The sequence below is a fragment of the Condylura cristata genome, unplaced genomic scaffold (genome assembly GCF_000260355.1).
Source record: "Condylura cristata isolate star-nosed mole 26May11 unplaced genomic scaffold, ConCri1.0 scaffold00011, whole genome shotgun sequence".
NCBI lineage: Eukaryota > Metazoa > Chordata > Mammalia > Eulipotyphla > Talpidae > Condylura > Condylura cristata.
Genome location: NW_004567112.1, coordinates 16,322,469 through 16,349,142, shown reverse-complemented (window position 1 = coordinate 16,349,142; position 26,674 = coordinate 16,322,469). Strand labels below are relative to the sequence as shown.

At 44.6% G+C, this 26,674-nt stretch overlaps 2 protein-coding genes across 5 annotated transcripts in view; one reads left to right on the top strand and one right to left on the bottom strand.

Annotated features, from left to right (window-relative positions):
- Positions 1-19,232, top strand: part of CNNM2 (cyclin and CBS domain divalent metal cation transport mediator 2) — a 134,006-nt gene extending 114,774 nt beyond the window's left edge. Inside the window, exons 5-8 of the mRNA XM_004680476.2 lie at positions 2,960-3,053; positions 5,775-5,840; positions 8,645-8,829; positions 9,447-19,232. Of these exons, the coding sequence (XP_004680533.1) occupies positions 2,960-3,053; positions 5,775-5,840; positions 8,645-8,829; positions 9,447-9,656 (555 nt within the window). The 3' untranslated portion in view covers positions 9,657-19,232. The remainder of the gene's footprint in view (positions 1-2,959; positions 3,054-5,774; positions 5,841-8,644; positions 8,830-9,446) is intronic.
- An 89-nt stretch (positions 19,233-19,321) lies between these two features.
- The window catches only part of NT5C2 (5'-nucleotidase, cytosolic II), a 107,824-nt gene continuing 100,471 nt past the window's right edge, over positions 19,322-26,674 (bottom strand). For all 4 annotated transcript variants that reach the window (XM_012723572.1, XM_004680474.2, XM_012723570.1 and 1 more), the window contains 9 exons: positions 25,787-25,870; positions 24,690-24,731; positions 23,556-23,663; positions 23,227-23,293; positions 22,442-22,612; positions 21,330-21,381; positions 21,163-21,223; positions 20,894-21,070; positions 19,322-20,413 (listed from right to left, as the gene is read on the bottom strand). In XM_012723572.1, coding sequence (XP_012579026.1) covers positions 20,186-20,413; positions 20,894-21,070; positions 21,163-21,223; positions 21,330-21,381; positions 22,442-22,612; positions 23,227-23,293; positions 23,556-23,663; positions 24,690-24,731; positions 25,787-25,870 — 990 coding nt within the window. In that variant the 3' untranslated portion in view covers positions 19,322-20,185. The remainder of the gene's footprint in view (positions 20,414-20,893; positions 21,071-21,162; positions 21,224-21,329; positions 21,382-22,441; positions 22,613-23,226; positions 23,294-23,555; positions 23,664-24,689; positions 24,732-25,786; positions 25,871-26,674) is intronic.

Below are 26,674 nucleotides of genomic sequence, written 5' to 3'. Positions count from 1 at the left end.
CTGACCTGCTACGGCTAGCTGCCTCATTGCCAGCTGAAGCCAGACTAGGTAGAATCCAGAAGGAAAGTGGCTGGTCCTCCCCTCCTGAGGACCCATCTCAAAGGACAGAGGCGGGAGCCATTTGGAATGGCTGCAGCATAGAGCGCTGACCCCTCTGAAGCTGGCCCTGTAGTGAGCAGGCCCACAGCTGCAGTGGGGGTGGGGTGGGGTTCTGAGAGGCAGGTGCACAGAGCTGCCGGCCCCTGTGCAGGCACCAGCAGGCTCAAAGCCCCGCTGGCCGAGAGGCTGCCCACTCACCCACGGGAAGTCCCGTGCTTGGCCGGCCCTCTCCCGCGCCCTGCCCCCACCCCCTTCACTAGAACAGGCTGCCGGGAGCGGGAGCCAGACATCGTTGGTGTTCACCGGACAGAGGGTCTGGGCACCAGGTGTGAGTGCTGGCTCTGGGAGGAGGCAGACAGGGCTGCTGCCATTCATTCTTGTCTGGGGAGAGTGTTGCTGTGTAGTTCTGACAAGTGACCACAAAAGAATTGTGAATCACACAACTGGGGACACAGACGGCCCCATAACCGGTGAAGCTGATGATCTGGGTCCCTTAGAGCTCACCGGGCAGAAGCCGCTCTGAGGCTCACTCCGTGCAGCCTTCTCAGTTCAGGTTGTGGGCTGGCCCTGTGGTCACTTTCGAGATACAGTTAAAGACCTGGGTAAGGTGACCCAGCAGAGAGACACCACTGAGCATTGGGATTTTCGTGGCCCCCTGAATACTGAGTTCCCCCCTCCCCTAAGGCCGGTGCCCTCTGACGTCAGACTCTCTCCTGCCCGCTCCTGCTTCACCATCTCTCCTCCAGCACAGCCCTCTCTGGCCACGCTACTGTTGTGGGCGCCCGGGTTCCCTGACCCTCCACAGCCTCTGCCCACCCAAGCACCATGCTCCTTACCCTGCGTCACCTCTCCTTGTGGGCCTCCTGCCTGCTGCTCTCCTTCCCCGTTAAGTGAAGAAAACCCCCGAAGCCCAGTGGCTGCCTCTGTGCCTGTGCTGGTTCCCCCCCCCCCAGCTCCCCTTGACCTGGCTTCTGGGGTGATACAGTAACTGGGGGCTCTGTTGGTCTGCTCGCCCTTGGGCCCACATTCATTCTGGACTCCCCACTCTGTTGCTGGCAGCAGATGGCCTTTTCTCTTTCCATTTCCCCCTCTTACTCCATCTCCAGTTCTCACCCCTCTCTTGGCCTTCCTGCTTCCATTTGAACCTTTCAGTGGATTCCTCAAAAGACCTGGCTTTTCAGTTCCTGGCTCTTCAGGTGTGTGGGCTCTCCTTGCCCCCCACCCCACATGCAGCCCCTCCCAGAGTGCCCCATCTCCACTCCTGGTGTCCCCATTCCCAGGTCATCGCTTCAGTTGTGATCGAATATTCACACCCCTGCTCACACTGGCGCCTTATCCATAGCTTTGCTCACAGCCATCTCTTTCCGGTTCTGTGACTACTACATGCAAGGAAGTCTAGACTTCGTCTTCCTGAAGCCATAACTCTCTAATCTCATTCACTCGTCCTTCATGGGGTCTGACCTGCTCACCACATGCTCTCCAGGTGCACCTCCCTTGTCTTCCCATGCAAACCCAGCCAGCCTCACTGGCTGTTGCTGCCCCCTGACCTTCTTCACATCCTTCTCTTTGTATCAGAGCCCACTTCTTGCATATAAAATGTGTCCTGCATGACATGTGTCTTGAGAAAGAACAGGCACAATCTTCCTTCTGCATTCCATGTAGTCTTACTGGGTTTTCCTTATCTCTGGAGGCTTCTTTCCCTAAACCCCCCCCCCCCAGGCCATCTCCGGCTAGGACTGCCTCCTTGCGTGCCCTGTGGGACCCTGGTTGGTGGGGGTTTCAGCCTAATTGTTTGCAGCTCTCATGGCTGGTGATTTCAGTTCCTTTCTTTGGAAAAGAATTGGTTGGAGGCTGTAAAACCAGTAGTTCTGTTAAGTGAAGGAAAACCAAAGAGAGGTGATAAGTGGCCTCCTGTAAGCGCCTTGCTAGAGCCAGGATGGCGTGGTGTGGCCTGGTGGCCAGGAGCCCGCCCCTGCCCTGTGCGCATTATGAGCCCTGCTCTCCTGTGCTGCAGGAATGCTCTTGTGTGCCTGTCGTGGAGCTGTTAGCGCTGAGTGAATTGCTCAAGTTTGGTGACTTGTTAGCACAGTTCCTCAGTTGTGTTTGTTCGTGGTAGAGGAGGCATCTAAAGGTGCCCATTCATTGGAGAGACAAATTATAGGTAATACGAACAGTAAACCTTCTGACCCTTGTCTTGGAACGGGAGCAGTGCAGCTCAATTGTGAGAATATGTCCACAGCTCAGAGGACACCCTGAGCACCTGCGGGGTGGTTATGGGGACTCCTGAGGCTGCAGGGGGCTAAGCCATCAGCGGTCTGTCCCAAAAGAAGAGATAGGACAGAAGTTTTAACAAGTTGGTTAAAGGGAAGGGAGGGGAAAACCTTAGGGAGGGTTTTTATCCCTGAGGTGATGGGGGAGGCATTTTAAGGCATTTTCCAGGATAGTGGGGAAGGTGCTGTGGTGTTGCTGTTTGCTGGAGCCTCCTGCCCCCTCAGATCCACAGCCAGAGACCATATGGACTCTGACTTCACCAGTTTGGGCTCCTGCAGCGTAGCTTGGGCAACTGGTGGGGCAAGAGAACCTTTGCTTTCTTACTGGGAAGAATCCAAGAAAAGATTAAGTGAACTCGCAGAAATTAAACGACACACGTTCACTGTCACCTTCTGCATCTCCAAGTCCAGTTTTCATAGTTATGGTGGATTCACCTACTCCTCCAAGCAGAAAGGGTTACCTGAGGCTTGCTTCCTTGAGACCATGGGAAAGGAGTGTGGAGAAAAGTCTGAGGAAGCACCATCTCACATTGAGCTTTCAAATAAATTCATGGCATTGAACTGAAATTATTCCCCTTTTCTTTCCACAGGGAAAAGTGGAAGTAGAGGCTGGGAAAGAAGGTATGAAGTTTGAAGCCAGTGCTTTTTCATACTATGGTGTAATGGCCCTCACAGCCTCTCCAGGTGAGTTTCCTGCTCAGCCTCTAAGGGCAGCCATGTCTTGGGAAAAAATGCCCCTCCTCGACCTGTCAGGTAACGCTGTTTATTTATCTTTTGAACTGTCTATTGACGTATATGTGCAAAAAAGCCTGCCCGTCTCCAAAAATTTTCACAAATTGTAAATCAGCACCCAGATCCAAGAGACAGAAGACCCCAGCCCCGGAGAAGCCCCACAGCTGCACTCCGGTTCTAAGTCACTACCCCCCTGAAATGACCACTGTCTTGAATTCTAAGCATAAATCCATTTTGTTAACTGTTGAATTTTATGTGACTGAAATGACGCTGGTGGATGCTTGCTGTCGAGTCTGGCTGCTCTCCGTGTCACGCTGGTTTGCATTGCTGCGCGTGGGTCTGCTGGGGGTCTGGGCCGTGCAGCACGCGGTGCGCCCGCCCCCTGCTGTTGGTGGCCGGGTGTTTCCAGCGTGGGGCTGTCAGCAGAATGTGACTGAGAGCACCCGTGTCTGTGTGTCTCTCGTGAGCGTGGCGTGTGTGGGCGGAGCGCAGCGTTCCAGGCGCCGGGCGCCCGTGGCAGCAGCCAGCTGCTCTCCCAGTGTGTGGCGCTGCCCTGCCTGCCTGTGCTGGAGGAGGTTCCAGTCGCCCTGCATCGGTTTGGTCCTTTGGGTTGCTGAGTCTTTCGAATTTAACCATTTGGAGGTGTTTAAATTTGCGTTTTTTCTGAGGATGCATGAGGTTGTTGCTGTGCCTGGAGGGGTGGCTCCTACTTATGTCTGTGTGTATAGGGTGGTCCTGCCATGAGTTTTCGCCTGAGTACTCTTGAGTCCAAGATTCCAAGATGTCAGCGGGTGGTGTCTGGCCTGGTATGAATGGGATGCGCCCTGACCGCCTTTGGGATAGGACCGGGACATCCCTCTCTGCATTGCTTGCTTTGCTGGTGTGTGTGCCTGTGCCTGTGCCCAGACTGGAATAGGGCATGCAGGTAAGCAGGTGCTGGAGTGCCACCAAGTGGCCAAAGTGTCAAAAGACAGGCCCTGTGAAGAAACTTCTTTTATAAACCTCACATATAAAAATAGCCCATCCAAAAAAAAAAAAAGTCACTTCTGAAAAAGGGAGCACATACCTCCACACAAGTCTGTCATGTTCATCTGCCACACCACACAGTTGTCCCAGAGCACCCAAGGGTGCTACAATTAGGAAGACAGACACCAAGAATTAAAATTATCAGCCTATAGCCCCCACCCCGACCCAAATGGATCTTCTCACTGTCCCGGTACAGGTTTTGAATCATAAGCCATATTTTCTCCACGTTAAACCATTGATCGACAGCTAGTGTGAGTAGGAGCCTGACTAACCACACTTAACACACACTTAACAGTGTGTCTGTTGTAAACTTTTTTGCTACTAGCAAGCAAACTGGAAGATTCTTGGATAGGCCTGGGAAGACCTGTGTCACAACCTCAGCTCCATCACATATGAGTTCCCTGATTTTGAGAAAGGTCCTTGCTTCCCTTTTTACTGAAAGGGATAGAGGATTACTTCTTGTGATTGAAGACTTTCATGGGTGTTTAAAGCACAAGAGGAAATGGACAGTTGGCTGTTGAGGTCATGGCTGCTGTTTGGCAGTCATCCACACGTTAGCCCCAGTTAGCGGAACCAGATTCATAAAGTGGTTTGGAAAGAAAACTAGGAGAGCAAGTGTTAGGATTTTCTGATTACTGGTATACTTAAAAATCTAAATGTTAGCCTTATTAGAAATAAACACCAGCCTAGTTCAGATCGACTACAGATTCACATAAGAATAAATCCCATTCAGAATAGGAGTCGAAGTGCAGGCCTTCAGTAGCAAAGAACCTGTGAAGTCTTCTAGCTAGGGAGGGGCCGGGCCCTACCTAGTTTGAAGTGCTAAGAAAGGAAGGGAATGTCATTGTTGGTACCGTGATTATTACAAAGCCCCGTATTTTACTTGACTTGGTAATTAGAATTTGGGATTTTGGACAGTCATCAAGAGGTGTAATTAGTACAGTAATCATAAGGTAATGATTCTGTTTATTAATGTTAGTTACCTGGAAAAAACCTACAGTAATCAGTTCTCAAGGCCTGCCCAGAAAACACATTCCTGCATGATGGCCCATGGATGCTGCAGCTTTCCGTCTGACTAGAAAGTGCTCAGGACAATAGGTCTGCTGTGCCTGTGAAATCTGCACACGAGTCTTTATTCTCCTTTAAATTCATTCCCAAGTATTTTAAAACCGGTCACAACTGCCATCAGACTAAGAGTGTAAGTTAACTGAACCACTGCTGGCTTGTTCCAGGGATGCTGCCAGCTGTGCGGAGAGTGAATGTGGGTGCTGGCACAGGCGGCTGGGGTCACGCTCTAGGGGCGCTCGATTAATTGAGCCCCCCTTTTGTGTGGCTATTTGTGATTTAAGTCCTTCAAAATAGCACGTTTTGAGCTATAAACCCCAATTGGGTATTAATGGCTTAAGAGATTTCTAAATTAGTAAAGAAGCATGTGAGCAGGATTTCTCCTGACGTCGGCCTCCAGTGGTCCTCTTCCTGGAAAGCGGTGCGTGTGCTTTACTTGTGCACATAATGTCATGCCAGTGTTTCCTTTTCTGGAATTGAGCGTCATATTGGTAGAACAGGTATCCATTCCTGTCCCTAATCACAGAGATCCTCCTTCTTGCCTTTTGATATAGTCTCACCCTGTTTTTCTCCATTTTTCAGTTCCTTTGTCCCTGTCTCGTACCTTTGTTGTCAGCAGAACAGAGTTGTTAGCAGCAGGTTCTCCAGGTAATTCTGCATGTTTCCTTTTCATAACTCCTGATTTGCCCCTCATGACCCCACAACAGCATGGCTGGCCAGGTCTGCTCCTTTCATTTGGTCTAGACCATTGTCCATTTTCCTTTGAGCTCTAAAACTCCAAGTTTCTACGGTTAATGGTGAGCTGTCCTGGACACTGTGTAAGTGTGCAACAAAAGCAGAAAGGCTTCAGGGGGCTGCAGGGGAACCTTGGGACGTGAAGTGGCGAGACATGGAAAGGAAGGGAAGTCTGACACAGACTGCCCGCCCTACCTGCCCCACCCACACTGCTGACCCGGGGCATTCAGGGCAGTGAAGACAGTGGCGTTTGGCTCTTTGCTGGCCTCCTCCTCATGGCAGGCAGAGTTTGCAGTGGCCCTGTGGGCCTCCAGGCCTGAGGGTGCTGCTGAGGAGCACTTTCACCCAAAAACTGCAGAATGGAGTTTCCAGATCAGCGGGAGGGTCTCTCTGCAGAAACCCACGGCTGTCTTGCTGCCTTGGTGCTTTTCCCAGCACCCTGCGAAAGGGAGCACACACAGATTTTTGCCCGCCCTCAGCCAGGTGGCCCTGTCCTCCCGTCTCCCTCTTTGTCTGAGAGCCCTGCACACATTCCTAGCAGCTGCTGGTTGTTCCCTGCAGGAGAGGTGGTCATGCCTGGCTGACATGTCCAGCTGCTCAAAGAAAGGCAAAAGTTTAATCTTCCTTTAATTAAAATTGTTGGTGTTTCTATTTGGCAGCACCACTTCTCTGTATTTTGTTCCATACAGCTTATATTTTTAAATCTAACTGACAAAATTTGTGTTTCATAATCCACTTTCAGCAAAGCTCTAAACTGCTGATATTAGGTAAAGGAAGAAATACCTGTCTTAGAGGAAAAGCTAATGTTCCCTCAAATCTTTGCTCTTAAAAAACTTGGAGTATTTGGGAGTAGGCTGTGCTTTATAAAGCTGGTTGGCAGAGTATACACATCTGTACACACTTTCCTCCACAGGTGTCTGTGTGTGATGTGCATAAGTACCGATGTGTACACACACATACGTGTTTGTATTTTTTCTATTTCATTTGCTTGCATCTGCTACCTCATTAACGTACCAAAGATATTGAAGTAGAGTGGCTTTTAGACAAAGCTAATGGAAATGTCATTTACATTTTACTCCTTAGCTCTGCCCCCTCCATTTGGTCCACAAATAGAAAATCCTATTTTGTGGGTCCACACTGTCCAGAATGCTGGCATTACAATAACATGATACCTGGCAAATGGGGTTTCAACTAAGCCATTGACTCCATTGTCTAGTGGATCCAAGGAAGAAGGCCGGAGGTGTTTCCTCAGGCATTTTTGCAGCTTCTCGGCAAAAAGAAAGGATTGTTAGATAGGTTGACTGAAGTAAACCAAAACAGGAAGGAAATTCTAAGAGGAGCAAACAGTGAAAGTTTTTTCACTATTATTGTCATAAAACTCTGATGCTTAGTAACAAAGCACAATCCAGATGGGAGGTGGCTGCTGAAGTCTGTCTTCTCCATGGTGTGAATACTCAGACACCTCACTTGTATGTGTGAAAGGCAGAGTGTGCTGTGTGGGTGCCTGAACACAGACAGGTCTGAGTCCAGGACACAAGGCGACTCCTGGCTCAGGACAGGCCCCTCACAAAAACAGCAAGCCAGCTGGGGCCCGATGCCTAGGAAGACCAGAGATGGCAGGAACTGAAGGCAACAGCACAAGCCCTCAGACCAGCGCGGGCCAGGCCCATCACTACGTGGAAAGCCCTTTACGTGCGTTGTTCTATGACCTTTACTTTTACACACAGAAGTAAACACCATTCCTAAGGTGTCTGTCGAATTGGAGAAGGCCAGTCCCTCCCCAGAAGTACAGTGGGATCCCTTGTTTGATCTGTCTTGTGCATGACATGGTCACCAGCCTGGAGCTCCAGGGCAGGCCCGTGGAGAGATCAGGACGAGACTTTCTCAGTGGCATTCCACAGAGTAGAGGTGGGACTGTCGTCGGAAGTTCTGGTGTCAGATTTTGATGGGCACGAGGACAGACTTTTCTAACTATTAAAGGACAAGACCAGCTGAAGGCCAGGTGCTCTCTGCGGGGTTCTGTCAGGGACACAGGCAAAGAGGAGCAGGAACTGATCTTCAGATGGGGAATCGACCCCCTGACGTTCAGGATCTGTCCTGTGCTAATGTATGTCTGGTTAATGTGGGTGCAGTAGATATGATTGCAAAAGCAGAAATGGAAGAAGTCACATTTGCAGGGTTTGGTGTCTTCCAGGCTGACATATCCTCAGAGTACGGGACCAGGAGGTCTCACTGGAGCCAGGGACAAAGATCATAGGTTTGGCTCTGGAAGGATATAGTACTGAAATTCTTTTGACATCCCTTTAAATCATATACCGATCAGTGAACATTCTCAAGTGCTTTGCTTCTGGCTAAATAATGGAGGGCTGGTTCTCTGGAGCCATGTTGGAGGTGGAGTAGCTCTGTGCCTTGGAGGCCTCAGCTGCCCTGGTCTGCACGCTCTGTAGTACGGTGCAAGGGTGAGGGGGTGCTGCCAGCAGGTGCCCGCCCCCAGAGCCTCAGGGAGGGGGGTGTCAGCTGAAGTTAAGTGGACCGGGCCGCCGGGTGAGGGTGAGTGCGGGTAAAGGCCCTGCTTCCCAAGCTGCTTGCCTGCGGCTCTGGTCTGTTGATGGGCCTTATCTAGGGCGATTGTTTTATTATTTGGAAAATAAAGAACTGACCACTTCGGTGACCTCGACCTCACGTAAAGGTTCTTGGGGTTATCCTCCTAATTCCAGGTGAAAACAAGTCGCCCCCTCGCCCCTGTGGCTTGAATCACTCAGACTCTCTTAGCCGAAGCGACAGGATTGATGCCATCACGCCGACGCTGGGGAGCAGCAACAACCAGTTGAACTCTTCATTCCTTCAAGTCTACATTCCTGACTACTCAGTCCGAGCCCTCTCTGATCTGCAGTTTGTGAAGGTAAGAGGGGAGCGCCTGGCCGAGTAGACTGAGGGCCAGCACCCCTGGCAGCGTCCCCTCAGCCTGCGGCTGCGCTGGCCCTTTGGGGTGGCCTGCCCCCACCGCGATGCCCCTGCTCAGGCTGGGGATTCACTTACCTCCTTGCATCTGTCAAGTGAGCTGCCAAATCAGACCAGTGGCTTTGCAGGACGGGAGAGCAGGAGACACTGAGAAAGCGTAAACCCTTTCCGGTCACGACCCCGTGAAGGGCTGGCTGAGGCTGGAGGTGCGGAACTTTCCCCCTAGCTCCTGTCCTGCCCTGAAGCGGGGGTCTTCTCTTAGTCTGAAATAAAGACATCTTTTGGAGAATGAGCTGAGCCAGCTTTCCCTGATGGAAGCCTTATCTCCCTGTGAAATGTGGAGACAAAATTTGGAAATGGCTCCGATCAGTAATCTTCCTATTCACCCGTCAGCTTGAACTTTTAAAAGTGGCTCAGTTGGTACCCAAGGATGCGTTTTTCCTAAGGAAACTACTGGGGCCTTCCTGGGGCTTTAATGTGTAATAGGATGTTGAGGCGAGAACCTGAAAATAAGTGTGATTATCTTGGTTTGTTTTCTGTGCCATCTTCTGGCCCCAGATCTCAAGACAGCAATACCAAAATGCCTTGATGGCATCCCGGATGGACAAAACCCCTCAGTCTTCAGACAGTGAAAACACTAAAATTGAATTGACTCTTACGGAGCTGCACGATGGGTTGCCAGACGAGACGGCCAACCTGCTCACTGAACAGAACTGTGTGGCGCACAGCAAGGCCAACCACAGCCTGCACAGCGAGGGCGCCATCTAGGGGCGCCCCTGCCCCGCCACTGGCCAGGCGGGGGCAGCCGTGGGGCCGGCCTACCCCAATCCCAGTAGTGTGAGCTGTGTCCCTTGCTGCATCGCGCAACATCCTGAGACCAAAGACTTTGTCCCCTTCCTGGAAGACGCAGAGGAGAGTAAGGGAGGAGTGGAGACTGGAGATGGGACGTCGTCAGCCTGGGTGCAGCATTCGAGATATTGGAGATGAACTTCCGCCCAAATAGAATCATGTTTATTTTTTCAGCTGTACCTTTTATCATTATTCACTCTCCTCTTTCCTCGATTTGCATGAAGTTGAAAATTGTTGCGACTTATTTTTATCAAGAGATCATGTTTTTTTTTTTAAGTGTCTGTTGCAGAGTTCTAACTTGTCCTGTCTGAACTCTGATGTGACCCCATCTAGGATGGACCTGCTCCTCCAGCAGCCTGCCTTGGCCCTCCAGGGAGGGGCACCCTGCCCGTCTCCGCATGGGTGTCACTGTCGAACTTGAAGGATGAATGAAGAAAACTGTCCGCGCAGACCTGCCGAGTCTGTCCTGGCTGTGGGTGGGGTCTGCGGAGGGACCTGCTGCCACCTCCAAGCTCCGTGTTGTTTTAAGAAGTTAATGTTTAACTGGGCCCCTTTCCCTCAGAAAGGCTTATATGCTTGGAAATGTGATTTAGCTCCCACTCTAAGGAATTTTTATCACCAAAATGAATGTTAATGAATTTTAAACCCATGGTTTATCATTGGCAAGAAGCAAGGTGACTTCATCCCGACATCCCTACAGCCTGGGATCACCAGCTCAGCCGGGCCTCGCCCCCCACCTGTGCCCCAGCTTGCAGACACTCTCGCCCACCTCCCTGTCCTTGCTCTTGTTGACCCAAGATGCTGCTACACAGATGCCAAATGGAAATCTTCCACAGGGCTTTTTGAGCAAACGTGGCGTTTCAGGCTCTTCCCCTCCCTGCTGGAATGTAATGTATGCAATTGTCAGAAAAGGAGCTGGACCTTCCAGCTGCGCTCTGCGCCATGCCGAGGCGGTGTTTCTAGACCCGCGTGCTTTGAGTCGGGGGTGCTGGGGCCTGCCAGTCTCTGTCCCGGGGCCCAGCAGTGGCTGTGTCCTCCCCCCTCTCCGAGGACCTCCAGGCCTCCCGCCTCAGAGGTGGCCCACACGAGTGGCTGCCTGGACAGCCAGGGTCAGTCTGGCCCCAAACAGGAATTCAGAAACCAAATGTGTGTTGTGGCCATTTCATGTGTGTCTGTCTTATTTTAATACCAAATTCATCATGTGTAGTGAAATTAATGTCAGGAGGTATTATCTTGAGTTCTGAACTCCTAACTACCGTATCTGTGTCTTAAGTGTTAGCTCCGGGCGTGTGTACATTTTGTTGGTAACATTCATACACTGAAGTAAATTTTTACTGACCGTAGTTTTCATATAGAACTGTCAGTCCCGCTGCCTCCAGCCACTAGCCAAGAAGATAATATTTTCACCGAGGGTCTCAGTGAACCATCCCTCTTCAAGGTAGGCCTGGGCCATACAGGGAGGGCACTATGGTGGGAGCTGACCAGCAGTATGCAGGGCCCCCCCCATGGGGGCAGTCTGGGGGCTCCGGTGTCCTATGCACACGTGGTGAAGGGTCTTCCCCTTAGAAGTTCTGTGCCATTCATGTCTATAGGAGAAATGGGAGTCAGGCAGAGAAATATTGCTGGCTTTGTCCGCCTTGGAGCATCTTCCTCCGAAGGTGCAGCGTCCCTTGGTGCGGGAGGTACTGACTTTACCTGGTAGAGTCACAGGGACTGCAGTGGGTACCCTGCTACAGTGGGTACCATGAGGGAGCACAGTGGTCTGCTGTTTGCACGCACCTTGCCACCAAGCTCAACTTCAGTAGCACCCAGCATCATAAGTATCCCCTTTTATAAACTAATCTGAATAAACTTTTTTTTTTAAGTTGTATCTAGTTAAGCATATCCCAGTACAATGCAGTAACTAGGATTAACTCTAAGAAATGAGGGTTCCCTACTAGTGAAGTGAAAGCTGGGCTTGAAGTGAAAGCTGGGCTTTGTTGGATGGGAGAGGGGAGCTTCTCCCCCAAGCCATGCCACACTCTTGGTCCAGATCACAGTTGCCTTCCCTCTGGGTCTGGAGAATCTAGTCCTGCCACTCTGGACTTCAAGATATTCATGTCAGCTTGTGGCCTGTCCGCTTCTCCACACTGTCCATCTTGGCGTGCTGTGCTACTGAGAGGAGCCTTTGGAATCAGAGTTAAGTGTTGAATCTTTTTCAGAACCCCACTGTTCCTTTATGAATCTTAAAAGTTCTGTAAGGTTCTGGGGAGTGAAGAGAGGATTCCAGTTCTCCCCGGCTTGACTTTAAGGAGAAACAGGTTACTTCTCAATACTCTGACCCAAGTGTGGTGGACTTTTGAAAAATCTTCTCTACAGTGGGACTCCCAGAGGACAAAATTTTAGTCTCCCAAGTTTTATTTCTTTTAACACTGTTAAGAACAGGGAACAGTTAACACTGTAAGAACAGGGAATCCAAAATAATTCCTTTCTGGCCCCTGGCTTTGGTGAGTGATCACTCTTTACACAACACTCAGTGTTTGAGTGACCAGGCTCCTCTTCTGGAAACTGACCTCAGGCTTCTGAAGGAGAAAACACTGGCTTACTGCTTCTCTGAGGCAGCAGGAGGGTGACTTGGGCTTAGAAGTTCTGTGCCATTCATGTCTATAGGAGAAATAGGAGTCAGGCAGAGAAATATTGTCAAGTCGTTGAGAACTCGATGTGAATGGCCGGGCGGAGGCAGCAGGGCGGAGGCAGCAGCACCACCAGTGGGTCATCCTTGCCTCGGGCTGCTGGCTTTGTCAGCGTGGAGGGCTGTGGTTGTGGGGCCTGTGCCCAGCTCGGTGTAGCAGGACAGCACCACCTCCAGCTCTCTCCTAAGCTGTCACTCTGTGGGGACCCCAGGAACTGGATTCTTGGTATCTAATTATAAAGAACAGTCTTTATAAATAATTAATTGGGTTGCTTTGTTTTGTTTTGTTTGCCCTATTGCCTTAGAGATTCTCTCCCTTTGTTTCTGTCTATTCCATATTCACCAAGCAAGTCCAAATTCATCTTAGGAAAACAGAACCTTAAGAATTTGTACATGGATATTGGAGTGCTAATCAACTAGCTCAAACCTTGTTTCTTCCAAAAGTTAAATGTGAAAGGGGACCTGTTTAAACTATTCTTCCTTCCCACTCCTCACTTCCTGAAGAGAGTTCAGTGCTCACATTGACACAGCTGGCTTTCCATGTGGAGGGACTCTATGCATCTTGCCACTTTCTAACGTTATTTTAAGAAATTTCTGTGCAGATACTGAACACAGAACTTTACACTAATGTGGGACATTAACTGTGAATATATTGCCTGTGTTATATCCCCTGTACCATAGGACTAAAGGAGTGGCTGCACTAGGTCTAGGAAAATAGAATTGCATTTTCCCCAGGAAATTAAACAACAGGAATTTGGGCTAAGCATGGACCATTAACTTTTTCTCAAATTTGCTCTGGGTCGAATTCGCTCAGTCTCTGAATGTGTTACGGCTAGGGCAAAACAGGAATCAACCCAGTCATCTGGAAATCAGGGATCTGTGGCCATTTTTACCTTTCCTGGGCCAAGGAGACCAAGATCCCACCAGTGTTCCCCAGGGGTGTTCACAGGGAGAGGCTTGGTGGGGTCAGGGCTGGCGCAGGAAGGTATTTACCTTGTTCCACCAGAGGCTGGTAAATACGCAGGAAGGTAATTTACCTTGTTCCACCAGAGGCTGCCAGGGAGGGGGTGGTTTAGGGGCACAAGCTTGGGGAGTGGTAACAGCTCCTCTCACCCTTGACCACAGAGGTAGGTTTTTCTTGCAGGGTTTTAAGAATCCAAGGCTGAGCTGGCTATTTTAGGGTATAGAGGTTTCTGAGGCACCTGTTTGCTTTCTACTTGAAGACACAGGTTTACTTCCATTCTGGACTCTAGGCTCATTACTGGTGGTGCTTTTGTCCAGCAAGGGTGCCTGGGTATGTTGTAGGATAACCCAGAATTAGGAGGGATTTAGAGGCTTGAATGTGAAAGTGGCTTGGAGATTCAGAAACCTTTCTGATATAAATTTTACCAGTGAACAACCTACTCAGTGAAATTTTATACCTCAGGGCCATTTGGAAATCATTTTTTCGTTTCTTTAGTATTCAAGTGGGCTGATAGGAGAGCTGAGTTCAGAGAATTCTAAGATGAGGTTCATTTGCCTCCATATGAATGGTGCTTGTATTATATGACCACCCCTCAAAGCTGTGACATGGCGCTTCTCCTCCAGCACTTGCAGGGAAGCTTCCTGCAGTGAACACTTGCTGATTTCCCTTCTGCCCTGTCTGAAGATTCCAGAATCCTTGTTCAGCCCTAAAGAGAGGACAGCCTGGAGGAGCTTCCTCATCTATCTGGACTGGGGCCCTCCTCTGCTACTTAGAAACCTTTATGGTTGGCTTGGCTTATGTAAACTCCAGCTATGTTAGAGCCACTGACATTTCACTAGAATTGTCTTAAATTTATCTTTTAATAGGAAATACCAGGCTACATTTGAAGCAACATGGAAGGTTTCTAATGAGAAAGCAAAGTTCTAGGAGTTTGTAGGTCAAGGCTTATATGTACAGGTACCCTAAGGCTCGATTATGTTTTCAAATTTTGTCACCTTTAGAGACCACACATTGGAATGGTGGGATGTCTTCCCTTCTGGTACTGCTCACATCTGACCAATATGGAGTCACTCAGGAAGTTTTCTTGGGGGGCCACATTCCTCTTCACATTTCATCCTGGGGAGCTATCCACATGGACCTGGTCAGGCTTGTGTGTGCGCGTGCGTGCGGTTTTTGTTGGGTATAATCAGCTGGTCTCAGGCTTCTAGAACAGGAGGAAGTGGGAAACAGCAAGGCCTCAGGACTCTGCAGAGTCCTAGCCTATCTCGACTTCGTAGTCCCTGTATCTGAAGTCTACTCCAGAGGTGGAATGCATCAGTCCCAATGAACTTGTTTCTGGAGTCATTTAAACCCATAGATGTGCTTGCTTTATTTTATGTTATTTATTATGTACATATGCCTCTACTGTTAGTACACTGACCAAGATGAGATCTGAACTGGAGCCCTTCATGGAGTCTAGGGTTCTAGCGACCCTTTGGGGGGGGGGGCTGCAGTTTTGTTTTCATTTTAAACAGGTTGCTGCACTTATGTTGACCCAAGCATCCCTGGCTCCTCTTTTGGGTCCACCTCTATTCCTGATGACCAGTGTTTGGGATGAGGATGAAAGCAAGATCTACTTTGTGGCACAGCCTCTCAGGTATCTTTGTGAAACACTTCAGAGGTGGTTTCCTGGTGACTGGGTCTACTTTCTACATAGTGGTACAGCACAGCTGTGGAACCAGCGCCCACCCTCCTCCCTACCCTCCCAAGTCAAGTGCATTGTCTGGTCCCACCACAGTGATTGCCTCCACTTCCCACCTTGGATTTTAGAATCCATCTTTGGACCCTGGAAGCTGCCTGCCCATCTGGGCTTCTAATATGCCTTTTCTTGGTTTTGAGGCCCAATGCTAACATTGCCTTGGTCCTAAAATAAACCCATTTTGTGTCTGATTTTCATCCTCTTAGCCTTTACTTACTGTATCATAGTGTACATTTCATTCCTTTCAGCAGTGAAGTTTTCTGAACACAGTATTCAGAGCTGTGTACATAAACCTAAATAAGCACAAATGACATGTATAGGTTTCATGAGCTGATTGTCATAATGAATGCATTTTATAATTCAAATGTTGTAGATTTACAATCTCTCCTATTTATTTTGTACCAATTTATTTGTAAATTTTGTGATTGTTCAAAAGGTTTTGTTTCTATTATTCTATTTAGATAAATGATTTTCTGTTCACCCTGCTAGCAGATGTGTGTTCCCTCTTTCCCCTTTTCATCTATGCAACACCAACCTTGGTTCCCTGCCAGACTGCATGGCTTTTACTGGTGAAAAGCTGGGCTTGGTTGTTGGCATGGAAACACAGCAAGGCATTTTCTTTGGATAGACATCACAAAGACTTGTGAATGTTAAGATTGCTACAACAGCGCCTCCAGCTTAGAAGCTAGTACAATCTACAGGATGGTAAGTGTCCTCCTTCACAAGGATGCTCAGTCACACTAACACACATTTCGACTGGGCAAATGTCTAAACTGGTTTTTTTTGTTTTGTTTTCTGTAGGCAAGATCTAGGCTTCATTCTAGTCTCTTAGTTGGCTCTATGAGACGAGAATGGCTTTTTAGGGCCTCCTCTGCTATACAAAGCCTAGGAGAAAGATGGCAAAGGCACAGATGGTTCACCCTCAAGTTAAAAATGTGGCATGAGTACGTAAGGCACGTTCAAATGCTCTTCCAGATTCAGTAGACATCCCACATTCCCCGTATCCAGCGTGTATGAGCTGCACTGGATTTTCGCCCATCTTCCGTCGTCATTTCAGGTCTTCTTTCTATCTTAGCCTCCTCTCCTGTGATCAGACCTGAAGTTCTTGTCAAGGTTCAGGCCCCTCTGTGACCAATTCCTAGACCGTATCTTATTGGAATATTTTCCCTCTCTACTCTCTTATTCTCTATTCTCATTGGAATAGAGACTATTTCAGAGAAGTATGTTCTGCGAGTTGAATCTCTTGATGACTGCTCCTTTTCCCCCCACTGTATTAACAAGGATCTTTGCAGTTTATTTTACTTACACTTATCTGGAGACATTTCATTGATGAACTTAGTTAGGATCAGATTTGCTGGGCCTGACCTAACCTCTGTTACTTCCCCCATTTCCTGAAAGTAGAATGAAGTAATAATTTCTATGTCACAGTGAAGTAGTACCTTCTTGGGATTCTGTTTGCTAATCTCAGTAGTACCAGTGACTGTGAATTGCTTTATTGCCATCAAGATTGGAAAGGAATTAAGTGACTTCAGCATAACCTCTCCCCACTTCTGCTTTGTTAATAGTTTCTTCTGTTTTAAGGTCAAATCAGGAAATTCTCCAAAGAAAATAGAGGTAATTTTTCCTACTATGAAATAGAGACATGCCTAAGTCCACCTGCATCCATGTACTGGTTCTCTTCTAGACTTCATGAAAAGCCCTGGGGTTCTGTTTCATATAACAAATTGTGTCTCCCACTGCCTCTTCCCAACTCGGCACTTCTGAAGACAGTAGTGATTTTCTTGTAGAGCAAAATGGTACAAACCAGATGATCTTTTCATAGCTTGAGTGCAAAAAACTTATTTTATACTTTGGAAGATTCCTTACTAGGCCAAAAATTATCATATTAGATGGCTAATAAAGCCTTTTACTTTATTTGTTTCACCATTTTCCCTCCAAGATCCTCAATCCATGTTCTTTCAGAACAAAGTATTTTTGAACATGAGGGCCAATGGGGTCTAAAATGATTTTAAAACACCCACTCTGAGAACTCTTTCAAAAGACTGGATACTTTACTAGACATTTTTCAGTCTTGGGAAGGTTTGGCAAACCCCCTTTGCAATGTCTTAGGACCTGGTTGGACTTGGGAGGACAACTGCTGTCTGTCATGGAAAGGTTGCATGCTCATTCAGTTGCTCAGACTCATCTCAGCACAGATTTTTTTTTTTTTAGACCAAGCACAATAGACAGAAGGAAATGGACGATAAATAAATGTATTTGGGGACATACTCATATCTAATTTGACTATCTAATCCACCTTTATTCTAGTAATGGAACAAAGGTATCTTACGTTGTGGAGAAACAAGAGGCTGGTCATCTTGTTTTAAATTGTAAAATGTTTAAATAGATTGCTTGAGATGAGGCTTGTTTTATGTTCACTTGGGAGTACTTTTTGTGTTTAAAGTGCCACAGAGAGATACATATTTTATTATTGAAATCACACATCTTTTTTTGGAACAGGTCTGACTGACCTTTGTGGCCTTAGGATGAAAACACTGCTTTTAAGAACAGGTTAAAAGGTTGAGATTGCCAGGTTAGTAGAAACCTTGCCTTGATCATTCTGGAAGCAATCGCATGCTCTTTAGATGAATTAACATGTGGATTACTGGAAGTTGCCTGCCTCTAGTCCCTCACTGCTATGTGTACACATACCCCCTGCTTTGGAAGCAGGTACAGTTAGTTGTTCTTCTATCTTAAGGCTGCTTGAGTAGCTCCAGTTCTTATAGTCTCCCCGAAGGTCTGCATTATTTGATATTGTTTCGTTTGAGAAATGACTTTAGGAACTCTAGGCCCTAGTCACCAAGAAAGAATGCATGAGAAACCTAAGTATTGAGACAAAGTACTAACACAGGAATTGGACCATTAACTGTATGGCAATAGTTACCATTTTTCCCACCATCAAAGAAAGGTTAAATAGTTTCCATAACATGGAATGTGGACAAGACTCCTAACCTTAATGCAGAGTTAAATATGCAGTTGTTTGTCTCAGGCTATTTGTGGAAAATAAACAGAGTATTTTTAAATACTCTGGCAACTCTGGCAGCCCTGGAAAAATTGTAGAACTTTAAAATTGTTGACAAAAGATTTCTTAAACAAATAAATCTGATTCAGAAATATCTAAACATGGACAAAGTGCTTTTTAAAGTGGTTCTTAAAACAATACTAACATAACTAAAGGATTTGTAAGTTCAAGTTATTTACTCTAGTTCCATTACGAACCACTTTGCCTAAAAGCAACTTTTCTGAAATCTGTACACTTAGCCATTAACTACCATCATTGCAGAGATGAACATATGGGCTGAGTTCCCCAGCGGAGCTGAGGTCTGCCTGTTGGATATGTCAGGGCCATTAAGTTGGACATTCAGTTTAGCAGTGTTTCCAAATACTAAGGAAAGTCGGGTGTCACAATCTAATTTCCATTCAGCTTCCTTAACAGAAACATATTTTACAACTCCCCAGATGCCTGCCCATGAACCACTCCCCCACCTAGAACACTAACACAAAGAAGCAACACAGCTATGGGTCTTAGGCTTCTTGAACTTTAAAATGATTTGGTGGTCTTAAAATAGTTATGACAAGCAGTGAAATTTATGCTTTTGAGTTCTCAATCTTTAGACTTACTGTAGAGAAACATCAACTTTTTTATAAGAAAGTGTGATAAAGCAAAGTTGGTTCTTGCTCTGAAATGGAAAAGACATGTGCTACTACTAACCAGTAGCTCATGTCAAATTGGGAAACATGTCAACCCAGTGGTGGTTCTCATTCAAGATGGACAACTAAGATAAGGAGATCATTTCAAACAGCCATTCAAACATATTTCTTGACAATTAATGTAAAACTATGTGTATTGAAAGCAGTGAATGGATATTAAGTGGTTGTGTTCTCTACTTATAAAGTGGTTTTTTTTGTTATCTTCACAAGAATGTCACTGCCCAGTCAATAGTCATTACAGTTATGCAACAGGAAGGGGTCAAAGTCAGTATTAGAAATATTGTACTTTATTGAATTCTAAAGCAACTAATCTATCCTCCCAAGTTATCTAATGACAAGAAGTATATCAAGCCTAAACTAAGATTGTATGCCACTGTTAAAAATTTAACAACTTTTGCTATACTTATGAGGCCATTATAATACCCTAAAGTGTATAGTAAAGTAATGATACATTCTTGTTCAAAACAAGAAGTGATTCCACTTGGGATTCTGAAGTGAATCTACTCACACTGATTGTGCCCTCTGCTTTAGTAAGGTCCTGGCTTAAAGAGCCCTCTTCCATCCTCCAGGGCCTGACTTTATAATACGGCTAGAGGATAGAGAAAAGTGGTAGTGGGTAGGAAGAACCATACTAATGAATTTTACTCACCACCTCTTCAGAGGGCTTTGTCCTATTTTCAGCTAAATTTTCTCTACAGGTTAATTTTATATAATTATTTTTGGATAACTAGCATTTTTGCTATTAAAAATATACTCAGACCAGTCCTAAAGCAAGTAGAAAACACATCTGCAAAGTCACTGAGGACACTTAAAGGTTTATGAAAAGAACCCTGACTTTACAGAAGACTACATGTGATCATGGAAACTATTTTTCCACTGATATACAACACTACATTATACACTGGAAAAAAAGACAGATTTTGTAGGAAGGGCACAATTTTTAAAATAACATTTTAACATTGGAATCACCTCTGCTGTCCTTGCTCCACTCTGACACCTTTAGTATATGCTGATGATGAAACAAGACAAGGAAACTGTCACAAGCCACAGTGGAACCATCTGCATTCAATTCAGCCTGACTTTTTTTATCCCCTCTTCCACTAAATTCCATTGCCACTTGAACCATCTGCAAAGTGTGCAGACACATAAAGCTAAAATAATATCTCCCTAGAGGAGTAGTTAGTCTTCAGAAACTTTCCAGATGTATCTTTGAGGGAGAGTCCTTCCTCCTCCACCCTCCCAACTAAACACCCAATCAGGGACCATCTGTTCCTGTGGGTCCTGCCATAACTTATTTAATAAGTGTCAGAGTTTTGGTTTTCCTCCTATTCTTCCTCCTCCTCATCATCATCTTCATCATGGCAGTGAGTAATTTCCTGGGGGGCCAGTGGGAAGAGATTAGGGGGTTTAATCTCACTGATCGACCGTGTCAACTGGTGCCGCTTATAGTCGGTATCTTTGAAATCCACTGAGGTGCGGTTCCGAGTGGCAAGAGGGGATTCCATCTCGTTGATATCTACATGTGTGTGTTCCACTGTTGATTCATGTGGCATCTAGGAGAAAAGTTCAGAAAGCAGGTGAAGAAGAAAAGCTTTTTCCCAAATTCTGGCACACTTCTTGGGTGCTGGCTATGCAAAAGTATGCCTATATTGACCAGAAGCCAATCCAATTTAGATGGTAAAGTATTGTCTTCGATACACCTAAATAAAAGCTGCCTGTATTCCCTTCAATCCTCAAAGTTATTCCCCAATTTTTGCTATAGTTGACTATAGCATCTGGATCAGATGGAAGAGGTTCTTTCTTACTGTTCAGTACGTATAAAAGTAAAGTCTGTCCTTCAAACAACTTTTAAATTGTAAAGTTTACACTTTGTAATAATTTCTTTGCTCTTATTATCTTAGAAAACTTTTTGTGCAACCAAGCTAGAGTTTTTTTGTATATTAGAAAATATCCAAACACTCCTGTACCATTCCACAAAACTGGGAGCAAATGTACCTTAATAAAATCATAAGCTATCTTTATAATTAACTCACCAATACATGGGCAGCTCTGAAGAGGTAGCTGAATGGATAATACAGCAGGTTAATGAAAGATGCTGCATAGAGATCAGCATAACGCATCACTTGACTGGCAAAGAGGGTCTGTCGCGAGCCACTGCGAAACAGGCTTCCCATCATCCCATAGCACATATCCATGTCATGAGTTACTTTCTAAAACGAGATTTGAATCTGAGCTCATTCAGAAATACAAAAATCACTTAAATTCCATTTTCCAAGTTTTGTCTTACATCTCATTTGTATACCTTAATACGTCTCTGGATGGAGCTAATATCTGGGCGTTCATTACTGCTACTGTCAAGGTGTCTGGAAATGAAAAAATAGTCCAGTAAAAAATCTCTAGCAAGGACATCTCACAGAAAGAGGTAGATGGTTTTTTAAGAGAAGAAATTTTTAGAACTAGGAAACTTACTTGTATAGTTCAGCCAAGAAAATATCCAAGCTTTGAAGTTCTTCAAAAAGAGCTAGTTAAGGAAGGAAAAGGTAAATGTCAAATTCAATTATCCAGTCTTAACTGCTGATGGAAGTAAAGTGAGTGATTACATTGCTATATAGGTGGGTATATAAAGCCATCTTCTCTCACTTCAGGAGAACACACTGATCCCCTGCTTGGATGATGGCAACAGGTAAATGTGAATTTCCTCTTTAACCGTCTTTCTTCCTTCGTAACTAATGCCTACACACTGATTCTGATACCCCATTTTCAGGTGGTGTCAGCAGGGCAAGTGTAAACAGTTCAATTTTCAGATGAAAAAATTACTAGTGGGTGACTTGTCCAATCACACGGGTCATGGAAATTTAAAACATGGCAAGTGGGAAAATGCCACTTATAAAATCCAAACAACAGCAACAGCCAACATCTTACATACTTTTAATGTATTTCTTGAATACAACATTTTCTTTACCTGCTACCTATGGAAGAATTGACAAAGCATTTTCTGTTTTCTTAAACTTAGGTTAACATATTAAGACTCATCAGCTTTATGAAACTTATTGTTTTGCTTAAAGAAGCTATGGCACAGGGCGTCCCAGTAACTAGTCTAAGTATGCAGATATCAAGTGGAGGAGCCAGGGTTAGTTACTATCAGGCAGTACTTTTCACCACACTGGGCGATGTTAGCTAGGACTGGAGAACCTGTTTGTCAAACATTGAAATATAACTAGATCACAATCTAACTCAGTTCAGAGAATGCAAATTCAGCCTCATTTTCTGCATCTCAAAAGAGCAAATTAATCACCAAAGAGGTGATTAATTAACATGCAGGGCCTTCACTTCCCCAGAATCAGTTACAGGCTGACAGCAGAGGAACTGGAACTGCAGAAGAAAGTGGAATTCTCAGCTTAGTTGCTACTGTAATATAATACAGGACAAAAACATTCTACACTTAATCTTGCGAAACTGTCAGAGTTCCACAAATCCTGCAGTATGTGAAATAGTTGTCCATACAGGTAGGCAATATATAATAATTTAAAAAAAGACTGATGTATAGCAGATGTCAAACTGTATAGAGTTATGCTCCTTACAACTTTTGTCAGTCCAGACATGTAGCTCCTGTGCAAGTTCAGGTATCACTAAGAAAGTTCGCCATCCTTGCCGTTTCTTTGATTTTAAAATGTCCCCAAAAATGTGATCTCCAATATATAAAATGTCCTTGCCCTTGGCTCCCAATAGATCACAGATGGTATCAGACGAACCTGAAACAATGGATGAGCAATGTTAAAAAGACAAAAATGTCTCCACAGTAAAAGCTAGTATTTCAAGTATCAAAACTATTAAATACTACTGACTAAATTTATTATAATTGAGAGAGACTAGGAAAAGAGCTTGCTGTGCTTAAAAAAAGGTCCCTTTTCATCACTTCTTAAATTGCTTCTAAGACAAGGCCTTCAGTTCCTCTGTGCTAAAAAAAAACTTCATGTTTCAGCTTAAGTAACAATGCCATTTCTCATCACACATTAAGTGGTCTTTGTTCAATTGTTTCTAACTAGGTATCTACAGGAACTTTTCAAAAGCCCCTTCAGCACCTCTTGAGAACCATCCCAGGTGATTCAGTATGCTGAGAAAAAGCCTCAGATAAAAGGATGAAGAAAAACTGATCCTTTCAGTGAAAATTAAAGATTTGGTAGGACTTACAACTTATCAAACCCATTCTCGCTAATCTTTTTGCAGTACAGGTGACTGAAATATATGACTTTAGTACACTAAAAATACTGATGAAAATATGTGATACTGAGATGGAAGGATGCCACAGCTTTCAGAGTGCGGTCTGTGCAAAAAAACACTAAATAAACGGAAGCTTATGACTCACCTCCCGAGTAGACAATGCCATGCTGTAAAGGACCTGTGTAGGTACCAATTTTCAGCTTGCCAGTTTTCTGTGTGAAGAGATATATATATATAGCCTTTATAAATTTTTATCATTCTATTAAAGTTGCTACCCAGAATGCTACTTGGCTAGATAGCCAAATGAATAAATAGCCAAATAGTTCAAAATAATAAGATTCAAAAGAACTATCTCAATTAAGACAGATTGATTTCAAAAGTAATATGCTAATAAAATACCTGTTTCTCAGACTAGGAACAGTAGGAGAGAAACATGGACAGCGTGCTAGCAGACAGATCATTCTCTCAACTTACAGTATCCACTTGACGTAGTACTGTGCCTTCTCCAAAAAAGAGGGGTTTCCGTGCATCCACCAAGATCAGGTCAAAGTAGGACTGCCAAGGTCGATGGGAACTCCCAGGCTGACAAAGGAAAACCAGCAAAAGTTAAACATCCCTCTTTACCTTATTAAGGTAGTAATAATTAATCTTACTCAGATGTGAGGAATGTTGAAATATTAAAAGTATAAATAAAAGATACCACTAGTCCATTAAAAACAGTCTCACAAGGCATATTCTTTTCAAAGCAGGCAAGGTAAAACTAAGTCAATCTGATAATCTAAATCATTTAATTTTTTCACACATATTTAATATATGAAAGAAATTATGTTCTCTTAAGGAGAGTTACAAAGGCTGAAAAGACACATTCAGTAATAGGTAAATCATCAAAACTGAGTATAAGCTATCATGGAATCATTATTAGGAATTTTACCAGTTATTTCTCAGAATGATGACTCAAGACCAGTGTTTACCTGAAGACCCATAAATATTGCAGGCTAATCACAGAAGTTATACCCACTAACATTATTTCTGTCCTGAAATAAATAGAACCATGGAATTAGCCTTTAAGGCCAAGCTGAAGAGTACTGTGTACTTGTACATTTGGGTAATCTGAAAACTGGGATATACTGACATTTATTCAAAGGAGCACAGGACTCAAATTTCCAACAGTATGCTTTAAATCGAAGTGGAGTCATACCATAGGAATGAAGACCCTGCTAAATAGCAAGATTAACTCTTCTTTTGGCATAAAGCTCAGCATTAACAGGAGAATGCAGATGCTGTCAAGAATATACAATTTGTTTATTTTAAATCAGACCTTCCTCAACCAAAAAGTTCCTTTCATTGTCACACAAATATCACATTTTGCATAGAATTCCTTGGTATAAAATTATTCTTGGGTACAAAATATACCAAGTCAACAGCTCTTATTTCTGTCTCCCCACTATTCACATTGCTAGTGCCTTTCAATTCTACTAATTCCTACACTACTTCTAAAGTTAGTAAAGATTTCTGGATTGATTCTGACCAGTTCCATACCCTCAATATTCCAGGATGATTAAAAGTATTGTTACTGAAGGAAATGTTCTGTTAAGTTACATGTCATACCTTAGGGCCATGTGGGAAATCAAATAGGTAAGTCATAATTTTCTGGAGAGTAGGGGAAAAAAAAGAATCAACATAAGACTCACACATAATTCTTATAAAATACACACAACATCAAAAAAATTTAAAGTTTTTCCTAACACATGTCTTTTTCAATATATTCACTTTCTTTTTTCCCTGTGAAGTTTATAAAATCATGGCAGTGACATCAGAGATCAATGATTCACTATAACAAAAAAAAAATTAACATTCTCAGCAAATAAAGGCTGCTTCTAGGAGATATTTTTGCATAGACTCCTCCATCAATCTCTATCCAGTTCTCCTAGTGGGCTGGAATATTAGATAGAATACTACATAGCTGGATATAAGGGGCATTGAAAAAATTAAAACTCACTTTGAAAGTAACATATATACTTTGGCCACCTTACTACTGATCCTAGATCAACCAAGTCAATGAACCACTGGCCTTAAAAGACTGTTCACTCCAAATAACTGGGTTCTAAATCAAGAACTTATATAAAGTATTGTGGGGGAATGCTAAGCTACTTACTGCTACTATAAATTTATTAACTGTCTTAGCAAAAGTAAGATTAAGTTAAGGAATTGTGTTAACTTTTCTACATTTTAATCACTGCAAAAATATATTACAAGATAGTACATTTTGATAATTAAAATCAAGTATGTTTGTACCATCCATTGCTCTCTAGCTCCCAAATGTGTCTGTGTGTGTGGGGGGGGCGGGGTGTATACATTGCATAGGTATAGTTTGTGCCTGTGTAATAAAAGATGTGACTACTCAAGTTGATACAGACAATGCATCAGAAAAAATACAAGCTATTCAATCACTTCAATTGTTTTAAGCCCCCAAATCAAAGCCTTCAAATAGCCAATTGTAATAAGGGGAAACAGTCAAAAGAAATATTTTGAAATATTTGAGAACTATGTCATAGCCTAAATCCTATGTATCTTTTGTTTTTTCACTTTGAAACAGCGAAACAACAATGGGGGGAAAAAACTTCAATAAACTACTATCCTCATCTTCACAGTTCTTTAGACCAAAAGAATTTTTATATAAACCACTAAGAACATTAAGCACTTACATCTGTATATTTATAATCACTGTTGGTGGCAAGAAATACTTTCCCTACTTCTTTCATCCGGCTCAAAAGCAAAGGTAGTTTTCCCTGAAATGTAAATAGGATAATGAGCAAAATACTTAAACAGGTATTTTCATTTACACTACGGAGTAGTCTCATATAATTGTTTGTCCACTGAAATCAGGGAAGCCATTTCAGTGTAGTGAGTAAACAAGTAGGCAGGTTGGTCTCAAAATTTTGCACTTATTAGACTTCATTATTATGTAAGAAATAGTAACATTATATATATGCATGGTGTATTTTATATCTACATAGATGATGATACATAATTATATGCTCACTAACAACATTTCTATTTTGTCTGCCTCAGAAATAATGTAAGATACCTTATAACCTCAAAATACATGCATTAGAGATAGGAGATGCTGATTTTAAACACACATACTTTACAGTAAAAAGTTAAAATGTGGCCCTCCCTGGTGGCGCAGCGGGTTAAAGCACAGCACTAAAGAAGTCAAAGCCACTTCCGCATGAGTTCGATCCCCGCCTGCCCGGGAGGTGACCACATGGCGTGGCAGACCTCTCCCCGCCCGCTGCTCCCCTCAGCAGTGTACTTCGTCGATCTGCCTGTTCTGCTCCCCACTCTGTCTCCGGTGAATCCTCTCACCCCCCCTGAGCCTCTTTTTTCTTAAGAAAAGGAAAGTGGGGCCCTCCCTGGTGGCTCAGCGGGTTACAGCAAGTGAGCATGAGAGTTCGTTCTGCTCGCCCCAGAGGTGACCCACATGGCGTTGCAGACCTCTCCTGACCCGCCCGCTGCTCCCCTCAGCAGTGTCCTTCGTCGTCGATCTGCCTGTTCTGCTCCCCACTCTGTTCCTGGTGAATCCTCTCACC